General features: G+C 48.6%; 1 protein-coding gene across 1 annotated transcript; it reads left to right on the top strand.

The window, feature by feature from the left end:
- Window positions 1-1,731: 1,731 nt before the first annotated feature.
- HHEX (hematopoietically expressed homeobox) lies at window positions 1,732-7,916 on the top strand. The gene is made up of 4 exons (XM_032793140.2): window positions 1,732-2,270; window positions 4,363-4,541; window positions 4,970-5,020; window positions 6,652-7,916. The coding sequence occupies exons 1-4, from the start codon at window positions 1,880-1,882 to the stop codon at window positions 6,883-6,885; spliced, it is 855 nt and encodes a 284-aa protein (XP_032649031.1). The 5' UTR covers window positions 1,732-1,879; the 3' UTR covers window positions 6,886-7,916.
- The last annotated feature ends 3,098 nt before the right edge of the window (window positions 7,917-11,014 follow it).

Here is an 11,014-nt window from a genome sequence, read left to right as displayed (position 1 = left end):
CCTTCTATAACTACTAACTAGAGAGCGAGTAGCAGTCCTTTACTTCTGCAGCAGGGCTGGGTCGATAAGGCAGGCGAGCGTAGCCCGTGGGCTCGAGCATTGTTTTCCTCCACGTCGTGAATACACAAACTGGGGACGGATCAGCAAACCAAGCACACACAGTTTTAAATATGAAATCGATGGGATCCAGGTGGCGCTATTAAAGAGGAAAGCCAGCGGAGGCTGCTGTACTGCCAGGCAGGGGCAGCTGTGCTTGCTCTCTGCTGATAGTGTGTAGGAAGCTGGATCCTAGGGCCTGAAATCCCCTTCCGATCCGGTGTGTCTGGCGCCTGGCCTCCGGCGGCTCAGTTCAGCCGCGGGACACCAACCAGCACCTTTGTTTACTGTCGGGGTGGCAGCTAGCTGGAAGTTTCGTGCCTGAGGATTCCGTGTCTGACGAGGTGATGAGAAGTGCAGCAGGAACTAATCCCGCATACCTAATTCCCTGCCCTGGCCTGGGGGTCCCAGGGGCTGTCAACAGCTCAGTTAGGGCCCGGGCAGCCGTCCTGACAAACGGAGATACAGGAGATTAAGGAGTCTCCGTAGCTGCTCTTTAAATACATCAGCAGCTCCTTGGGATTCAGTGTGGGCTCGCGGGTTGGGCGATTCAATCAATACGTGTCAAGCGAGCCAGGTTTGAGCTGTGGTCTCACTGCTCCCGGGAGAGTCAGAGCGGCAGGCGCGGCTCTGCCCCGCAGCGAGCCCAGAGGACCGAGAGGGCGTGTCAGCCCTGGCTGCTCCCTTCCTGCTACAGGCGGCCCCCCTGTCCTAACCAAGCAGCCAGCGACACCGTCACCGGCACTGAGGTGGCGAGTCCGGACCCCTTCAGGGCGAAGGACACTAGTGGCAGGAGTGGCCGCGGCTCCTGGAAAATCCTATAGGGAGGGATGTCTCCCACTTAGCTCTGGTACTGGGGCTGTTTGCCCGGCACAAACCCATCTTTGATCGCAACGTACTAGTAGCCGATTCTCCCCCTCACGCCTCCTGCTGTGGCTGGAGCTGCGCTGGGCCAGGGGTGTGCCCTGTTCTGGTATGGCTCACAGCTGCTCCCTGCGCAGCCAGGATGGTCACTGCATCAGAAACAAAAACGCCATCCACATCCAAAGAAAGGAGCATGAGCCCGTCGGTCATTAGGACCCGGGAAATGTGTGTGCAGCAGGGCAATAAATGTCCCCCAACAGTGCTACAGGGGAGGGCCAGAACAGCAATACTGGGTCAGGCCAAAGACCCATCTAGCTCGGCATCCTGCCCACAGTGCCAATGGCAGATGCTTCCCAGGCAATGAACAGAACAGGGCAATCACTGAGTGATCCAGCCCCCTTGTCCCAGTGCCAGCTTCTGGCCGCCAGAGGTTTAGGGACACCCAGAGCCTGGGGCTGCCTCCCAGCCTACCTTGGCTAATAGCCACTAAGCGATCTACCCTCCCTGATCTTAGCTAACTCTTTTTAAACCTGGTTGGGAGGGATTCCGCTCCGCTTGTTGCTCCCACTTGCTCCAGCGATCATTGGGCTCCAGCGCTTGTTGATTGGCGCCGCGGGGAGTTTGCTCAGGGGGAGTGTTTGCCAATGGGGGGGTTGGCTTTCCCCTCCCTGGACAGGCTCATTGGCTAGACACAGCCCTGGCAGGAAGGGGACAGAGACCGGGCGGCCCCGCCCAGCGCCAATAGAAACCTATCGAAGGTAATCTGAGCCCGGAGAAATTCGCTGCTGCGGTGCAGGCATCAGCCCTGAGGCTGGGGCTGCTTTCGGGCGGGGTGCTGCTGGGGGGCGCGTGTCTCTGCGCCGGGCCGGGCAGCGCGGCCTGAGGGGGAAGGAAGGGGAGCGCCGAGCGCGGCGGAGCCATGCAGTACCAGCACCCGGCCGCTGCCCCGGCCGCCGCGGCCATGGGGGTGAGCGTGCCGCTCTACGCGCCCACCCCGCTGCTGCAGCCCGTGCACCCCACGCCCTTCTACATCGAGGACATCCTGGGCAGAGGGGCCGGCGCGCCCCCCGCGCCGCACCCCCTGCCCTCGCCGGCGCCGCCGACTCTGCCGTCTCCCAACTCCTCCTTCACCAGCCTGGTGTCCACCTACAGGACCCCCATCTACGAGCCGACCCCGATCCACCCGGCCTTCTCCCACCATCCTGCCCTGGCTGCTACCTACGGCGGCAGCACCTACGCCGGCCCCCTGTATCCTTTCCCCCGGACCGTGAACGACTACACGCACGCTCTGATCCGACATGACCCCCTGGGTAAGCAACGCCGCTCTCCTCTCCCTCCTCCTCCAGCTTCTCTCCCCGCCTCGCCCTGCACTGGGTCCCCGCGCGATTGGGTCCCAGCAGGGCTGGCGGTGCTTCTGCATTTCTGCTGTTGGGGGCTGCAATTGAAAGTCATTGAAACTCCCTCTGGCTTCAGTCTGATTTACAGTAAACTGAGAAGCTCTGAGCTCTCGCGTTTGGAACCAGACCGCAGCGCCCGCCCGCTGGTGACTCAGATTTGTTTTCCTTCAACCAAGTGACTCTAAGTGTCCTTAGTAATGTCGCGTGTGGTTTTAGTGGAGAGCTTTAATTGTAGTGAAAAATCGTATTTCAGATCTGAGTCTTTGCCTGCAGATGACTTATAATGCTTGGCTGCTGATTCTGATCTCACTGGGACCCGAGTAACTCAGGCGCACTAGTGCAGCCCCTCAATAAGTCAGATCAGAATCAGGCCCTGTCACTTTTCTGTTGCAACCCCCAGGACGGTCCCTGCTCTACCCCGCTCAGCAAGGCTGAGATCTTCAATCCCTTGGGGCTGAGCCCGGCCTGAGCCGGCTCAGCGCGCTGATAGCGGGAGCACTTGTTCTTAGTGATTGCAAAACTGGACCTGACTCACCAAATTTGTGCAGTGAAAGAGGCTGACCCTTTCCGTTCATACAGGAAATCTTGAGCTCTCGATAGGAGTAAATCTGGTTTCAGAAGCTGTTAAGTGTTTTCCTGGCTGCCTGAAGCAGGCTCTTCCCCGGGAGTCGTGCACACTGCTGATTATTTTATCGACATCCTCAATACAGACAAATTCAGGAAACACTCGACTTCTGATAGCCGGGATCCGTTTTTCTGATATTGTTCATTTCCTCTGTGTGGGATGTGACTTTATGACAGCTAAAATAACCAGTTGCTTCCTATTTTTTGAGTCTGTTTTGCACCAGAATTACTAAAGCCTGACGCAAGCAAAATCTTGAAAAACAATGGTGCATTTCAAAGGGTACAGACAGAAAGGCAAACAGTGACTCAAAGGCTCTAACTGGAGAGTTGCTGGACCAGGGGACACTGCAGCTTGTTTTATTTGGTTTGATGTAATTAAGTGTGGATTGCTGCACCTCCTTCCATATACACTGCATAAGACCATCAGACCCGATAGCTACATTTCGATTGCTAATGTTAAGTAATTAACCACCTATTGCCTATGCCCCTTGGGGGTCTCCAACAACTCACCTACTAGCGTTTGGTATTTAGCCACAACATAGTCTGTGTGATTAATATGGAGATACAACATACAGATAACATGATAGATTCCACGTTAGGTATTTCCAAAGAAATGCTGCCAACCCGCGTGGAAGGTGAAGTACACAGATCATGACAGTACTTTCTAGCACAAACCATTGACAGACTCGAGATAGTGAATACTTCAGTGAGGCATGCGCTCAGTATGCGGGCAAACATTTGCACAAAGAAGGCAAGGTAGTTTCTTTGGGTTATTACAGTGAAAGAGCAGAAGGAAGCAAAGTTTTTTTTCTCTCTCTCTTTTCTTTGCGAGATAGACCAACAGGAAACACATTGACGGAAATGTTGCCATAGCCCTTAGGGTGGCTTTAACTGGTCTCCTCTGCTCGACTGATGTAAAAATCAGAGGCGAAAGATCAAGCTGACTTCGGCTGAAAAGTCAGCGGGCACTGAAAGCTAAGTGCCCCAGAGCCACACGGCGGCCAGCACTTGTTGTCCTTCTGGCGAGGGAGGGTACACACAGTGCAAAGGGGCTGCTGTGCAATAAGCTCTGACTGGTGGGGAAACGCACCGACTTCCCATTTGGGAAGCAAGTGTTTCTCTTACAGTGAAGGGCCCCGGGGTATCACAAAGAAGCAGCCATCTGTGTGCGGCACCCACAGCGAACACTTCCCCTCTGTTACCCTAGGACCCTCTGGTGCAGCTGCTTCGAGGGCCAAGTTTCTCTGCAGGGCGGGCGTAAGCCCCGGGACTGGAGCCCAGCCCCGGGACTGGAGCCCAGCCCCAAGCCGCGTGAGAGACAAGCCTCAGCTCCACAGCTACTGTCTGCCACTAACGTGCAGGGATTGGGTCTCTTTTGAAGGGAAGCCCTTGCTCTGGAGTCCCTTCATCCAGCGGCCGCTGCACAAGAGGAAAGGGGGCCAGGTTCGCTTCTCCAATGACCAGACCATCGAGCTGGAGAAGAAGTTTGAGACCCAAAAGTATCTCTCGCCGCCGGAAAGAAAGCGACTGGCCAAGATGCTCCAGCTCAGCGAGAGGCAGGTGAGGCCAAGCAAATCCTCCCGCGCACGTGGGAGCACAGTACAGAGCTGCCGCGCGTAGGCCCCACAGATACACATGGAGAGTCTTGCGCTTTTGGGAGCCAAGGCCATAACTCCCCATAACTCCCGAACGAGCCTCTCCTTGACCGCTCTGTCAACTAGAGAGGGGCGTGTAAATCCCTGCGTGTTCCGCAGGTTTGAGTTACTTCTCCTGGGGCTAAATTCGGCTCTCAGTGGCTGAGGTTGAAATCAGGACTGACTCCGACGTCCTCCGCGTTTACACTGGGGTCGCTGAGCAGCCCGCTGTTTGCTACTTATTTTTTCTTTTCCCTTTTTTTCACCCCACCCGAGCAAATGGACTTTGTTTTAAGCTGAGCCCGGGATATACCGAATGGGGGACAACGTTGTGCCTTTTTCTGTTCTTTTTAGGTCAAAACTTGGTTTCAGAATCGCAGAGCTAAATGGAGGCGCCTAAAGCAGGTACCGGGATGTTTCTGTTTCTATAGAAATAAGTATTTTAATAATCTTATCGTAGAACGTGATCGCGTATTCCAGCTTGTATGCAAAAGTCATTTGAAAGGCTGTTTAACCTCTTCACCTTGATTAAAAAGGCAAATAGTCATGCTGGAATCCAGGATGGCTCGTTCAGGCAGCACTAATGTTAAAAGCTCCTAATGTAGTTCCTATATCAATTATGCCTGGGTTTTCACACACTGCCTATTAAAACTCCACACTAATTGTTTTGTAAACCCATATGTTGTTTATCTAATTAACGCAGAGCAGATAAGTAATTGTCAGTAAATTGCTTAGGCAGTTGTCTTTGGGGGAATATTTACCAGTCCTTTTAATTACACATTTACAGCAGGTACAGGCAGATTTATTATATAAAGGCTGGAAAATAAATATATAAAAGCCTGTTTATTGTTTTGAGGCCTAGGGAAAAATAATTAGCTTGTGAGTTCATTTAGTTTAAGGTCAGTCACTTCCAGCCTATTAGACTGGAAATTATAATACTTTCCCTCCCCTCAAATAAAGTGTATACATATCAGTAAATCATTATTTACCTGATCGTGCTGGCTGTTTTTTATCTGGTTAAGCTTCCATCCAGGTACCTGATAAAGGGCTTTAAAAATTATGTAGAAATGAAAAAGATTAAAAATTCCAACATCGTGTTCAGTTTAATTCTCCAGTAAACTCAACGTGAAGATTTGTTTTAAATCTTACTATTTTTCATCAGTAATTCGGGGTGGCGGGGTTATATGTTAATGAAAAACAAAGATTAACAGCAGTGTGAAGTTATTGGCTATGTTTACTATAGGAACATTTCCCGGTTTCACCTGTTCCTCAGTTTACTTTTATTAATAACTCTAGGTTTATGTAGAGCTGTACTTATTGCTATAGAAATAATTACTTTCAAGGAAGCCATTTTCCCTGAGAAACATACAATGGGCTGATTCCTGCTCTAAAATATCCTGAGACATCGCTTGGAATCTGGGACGTTTTAAGTCACTGCCTCCTTTTTAGTCAGTCAGATCCATATCCCAGGTACATTTCCCCCTGTGCCTTCTCTTTGCTCTAGAAAGCTTCATGCCTCCTGAATCATTTTGATATTGGCATTTTTAATGTCTCGTTTTAGGCTTAGGACAACTTGATGGTTGGTAATCTTCTCATGTCTTTCCTATGACATGAAGGGCCTTGGATCCGCCTCCCATTGAAGCCAAAGGCAGTTTTGCCATTGGTTTCGATGAAAGGATGATCCCCTCCAGAAAGAAGCAGCTGGTCAGTTTTTGCGGTTTTAATAAACATTTTATTTTCTGAGAACAAAATCACTTTCAAAATGCTCTTGGATCAAGGTTCGTGCTGGGAGGTATTTGGGATGATGATGATTATATTGCCTGTGAGCCTGGTGCTACTGAGCCCATTACAAAACTGCCAGTGACTTCAGTGGGAGCAGGAACAAAACCATATGGTTCCCTTATGTTTGTGATGCCTCTTAGAACTAACCCTCTCAAACAATTCACTTTGCCTCACAACATTGCCTTGACTCATGGGTGTTCTGATTGTGTTCGCTATATTTCGGTGTCAAGCTAGTTGTTTACTATTAATTTTAGGAGAACCCTCAAGGCAGCAAAAAAGAAGAAACTGAAGGTGTGGACAGCCACTGTGATAAAAGGCAAGAGAGCTGTCTGACCCCTGAGCAGAAGAATAAAGAAGTCTCTCTGGATGGGTCTCAGTACACCCCCTCACCAGTCTCTCAGGAGGACCTTGAGTCAGAAATCTCAGATGATTCCGATCAAGAAGTGGACATTGAAGGTGATAAAGGCTATTATAATTCTACCCACTAATGGCTCCACTTTTAAGAATGGACCCTAATTCAGCTTGCACTTTAACAGGAGCTGGCTTGTAAAGAACGTTTTGCTACAGAAGAAAACTTTCACCATTTGTCAGAGACGACCACTTAACCTAGTTTTGTAAATCTAAAACCAAACTATTTTGTGCATACAGTTGATTCATGGGCAGATCTTTATTTTGGATAAAGGAACAGGTCCATGTTTTGTATTTAATTTGTAAGATATACTTGTACATTGATTAATGTTCTAACTGAAATATAATAATACTATGTCCTGTCTTTACTGACTTGGGTCTGATTCAGCTGTCTTTATGCAGTCAGGCAGAACTCCCATTTATTTCAACTTCAACTGGGAAGTGAGTGTGAACTGCAGGGCTATGACCTTTGTATGTATATACAATAGGTAGCTTAAAAGAATAGACTGTCTTTTAAAAGTCTCCTTTCCTATCAAGGAATATATTTAATGAAATGGAGAGGGATTTGATCAGTCTCATCTAGTGCCTTATACCTTACCTCTCATGACACATATGGTGCTTTTCTTCAAGACATTATTCTATTTATGCTACAGGTCATTTGTAAAAGCTGATTTTTACTTTTACATTACACACAATTCATATACAGTACCCTTTTGAATCTGGGGTCCATGGAGATGTTGCCTTGCAATCTGTCTGATTCTATTTGTAGGAGAAATATTTTTGATTAAAATCTATCAAGCTGCTTTTGCCTGATTTATAGTTTACTTCCTCTGTTTCACAAGAAAATGTGACAAATGATAGGGCCCTACTGCAGGAGTAAAACTGACACCAGCTGCTGGATGGTAAGGTAGGCATGAGAAGTTAATGCCTATTGTATACATATCTGTCTCTGTATATATTCCTTTGCTTTACAAATCTTCTGGTTTTATACCTCAAATTGTTCATATTTTGTACATATTTGTTTATTGTTTAAAAAAAAGCCCCAAACTGGTATTTAAATTTTTGTTGAAGAACCTGTCTGTGAAATAAAACTGAACTCTGGACCACCCGAGCTATTGGACAGTCACTTCTTTGAGACATACATGTTTGCAACAGAATTTATGTCTTTTCCAAAAAACCTTTAACCAACTCTATTTCCAGCCTATCATACAACTGGGAGAAGGGAAACAAGTTTGCTTCTGAGTTTATTGGTGGGATGGGTCGTGAAACTGACTTCATGGCTTTAGAGGATTCAGAACTTCTCGGTTGAATTTGGGTTTGCTTTTCTTTTACAGCCAGCAGCTCCGCCCTCGTATTTTATACAGTCTGTAAAAAATGCCATGCCCCCTGCCCATGGGAATACAGAGCGAGGTGGAATATTAGCCACCGAGAAAAGGGGGAGGTTTTGAAGTGTGTCAGTCCTGTTGTAAAAGTTTTACAGGGAGCTCTTAAGTGATCCAAGTATTTGGAGAGAGGAAGAAAAAGGGAAACTTAAATCAAAATGGACGTGGAGTGGATTAAAAATGAAAATCTTTGTGGCTCCCTGGGGCGGGGGGTGGTATTGATTTCCCTGGCGCTGCCAGCTCTGGCTGCCGTTGACCTGCCAGAGTCAATAATGGTTATTTATCCCTGCCGCCATTCTCCGAAACCAGGCGAGTCTTCTGCGAACAGGAGCCCCAGGGAATAAAGCAGAGAGAAGACAGTAAACTGCTGGGAGGAAACGAGGATGGGAGAGGATTAGGCTCAAAGACAATAGTGATAATCGTCAATATAATACAATAATGCCTGCCACGTTTGAGAGCGGCGCGCATTCTCCAGCCAGTGTCTGTCTCACACCAAACTCTACAGCTCTGTGCCTCCTCTATATTAAGTGATATGTTGTTGCTCCCATTATCTCCATTCTATTCCGAGGAGCTGGAGTGGGATCGATCTCTAGCCCTGCCCTACAGACACAAGTCTGCGGTAAACCCCTGGGTCAGGCCTCGGGGGTTTCTCCTCAGCAAGTGACCCTGAGAGGGAGGATCCCAAAGAATTAGTGAGAACAGGTTTGTGAAGAAGGGTTGCTAACGACTGGGCATCCTGCTAGGGCATTCCTCGAGCCGACACAGCCAAACTGGTTGCTAATGAGGGTCACTGCAGGGGTTCACGGGTTTGTGGTGAGAAGTGTTGTGGGGGGAACTCAACCTGAAGGTGTTTTCTCCAGACAGGATTCTGAATGCATCGGCAGTGGCACAGGGCTGCGGCCAGAGGCAAAGGCAGAGCGGGGGGAGAAATGGCAGCTATGAAGGTCTTTTTGGGGTCAGTTAAGACTCCTGCTATGCAAACAACAGCGTGCCCCAGGGAATCTGACTACAAACAGCAGAATCTGTCCCTTTGCACTAGTTACCTTCTTGTGGTGAGAAGGGACAGTTCCGAAAGGGCCACCACTTGGGAGACCTTCTCCGGTATAAGAAAGTGGAAAGGGGAAATACGGGAACAGGATGAAGCTCTGTGCTTGCTGCCTGCCCTAGGTTTCTTAGTTCTCTGTCTCATCAGAGAGGGGCCAGTTTCTGCTTTATTTATCTCAGTGGCAGTTCTGGGTGCGCAGGTTTGCGGGCACTGAATATAAACACTCCCCAGTGCTGCATCTTGCCTGTTTTCCAGGATCCTGTTATATAAATCTCCGCTCCTGGGAACTCCCAGTTACCTTTGGTTAACGCTTCAGCCCTGTTTATATGTGTGTTGGGACATGTCCGGGGCAGTTCCCTCCCTTCTGCAATTACATGGAGGCTGCCTAGTAAACATTATTTTACCTTGGCAGCCCCACAGTACGATTAGGGGCCAGGATTGGAATCAGACCTATTTTCCGTGGGGGGTGCCTGTGTGTGAGAGTGTACGTGGGACGGATTGTTTTCTCTACAGCTGTGCAACACCAGAAAGGAAATTACCTCTCAAAACAAAAGCCTTTCCCAGAAGTAATTTGTATTAAGAGAATACAGGGTTGTTGTAGGCTGCAGATTTGTTCTTTTCTTCCGTTAGCGCGAGTCAGTGATAGCGAAGGGTCTGCGGCTGGGAGTCCTCAGACTCCAGCGGCTGGACCTCTCTAGCCGTGCTCAGGAGAAACGCCCACAGAAGTCAATGGGACTTTCCCTGTGTAAAGTACTGAGGGACTAGAATCCCCAGGAGATAATTCCAGATGCTGTTAGTCTTCACCCTATGCAGACTGTGCTTCTAGACTTAAAGCCAGAGGAGTCCTACCTTATATTCGGGTTTTCTCTTGTGACCATCACCGTAGCATCTAAGCAAGGGTGGCCAAATATTTCTCTCGTTAGAAACAGTTTGTGGCTCGACATAACGACCCAGATTTATGATACCACTTACGCTGGTGTAAATCCGATGTAACTCCACTTAAATCAATAGATGTATTGATTTACACCAGAGTAAGAGAGGACAGACTGTGGCCTGATTCCAGTACAGCTTCATGTAGCACTGGGGCAACCAGCGAATCTATTCTTGTAAAACAGGAAGAATGGGACAGAATCGTTATTATAGGCGCCTACTCTACTTCGCTAGAGTTCAGGGGAACTCATCCAAGAGGTAAGCCTTGAAGTCAGCCCTTGGATTTATTTCAGTGTTGAAATGCACAGTTCCTTTACAGCCTTTATTACTTTATGTAGGTGTCCTCAGTGGGCCAAATTCTGCTCCCCACCAAAAAACCTTGACACTGTCCCCACTGAATTCATTAGTGCGGCACATATCTGAGAGCAGAATTTTAGTGGGCCAGCTTCAGGCCTGGTGTTAGTTGGTGGAAATCTATGGACATCTCTGGGTGAAATTCAGTGGTTTGCTACATTCACCTCTGCTTGGAGGCTGCTCCTGTTTTGCTCGCCTACTGAATGCCAGCTTATGCTGCGTAATTTATGCCACCTTTCGAAAGCCCCCAGTGAATGAATTTTATCTTTGTAATCTGTTTATACCAAGAGTCCAAAACACCCACCCACACCTTTAGCCTTCTTTATTCCCGGTGCATGTGCACAGCAGACATCACCAAACAGAGCTAAGTTTAGTAACAGAGCTTTGCTATGGCAAATAAGGGTTGGCTGTAGAGACAAACAGAGGTTTCCATTTATTGTGTCTGTGTAATACCTCCTATAAGCTTCACACAGGGCTAAGTCATGATGTGACATGCTT

The sequence above is a fragment of the Chelonoidis abingdonii genome, chromosome 15, assembly GCF_003597395.2.
Source record: "Chelonoidis abingdonii isolate Lonesome George chromosome 15, CheloAbing_2.0, whole genome shotgun sequence".
Taxonomy (NCBI): Eukaryota; Metazoa; Chordata; order Testudines; family Testudinidae; genus Chelonoidis; species Chelonoidis abingdonii.
This window is presented reverse-complemented; position numbering and strand designations above follow the sequence as displayed.

Coding starts and splice junctions, on each gene's coding strand:
- HHEX (XM_032793140.2), top strand. CDS start 1,880: ATGCAGTACCAGCACCCGGCCGCTGCCCCGGCCGCCGCGGCCATGGGG. Junction 2,271..4,362: donor GATCCGACATGACCCCCTGG/GTAAGCAACGCC, acceptor TCTCTTTTGAAG/GGAAGCCCTTGCTCTGGAGT. Junction 5,021..6,651: donor AATGGAGGCGCCTAAAGCAG/GTACCGGGATGT, acceptor TATTAATTTTAG/GAGAACCCTCAAGGCAGCAA.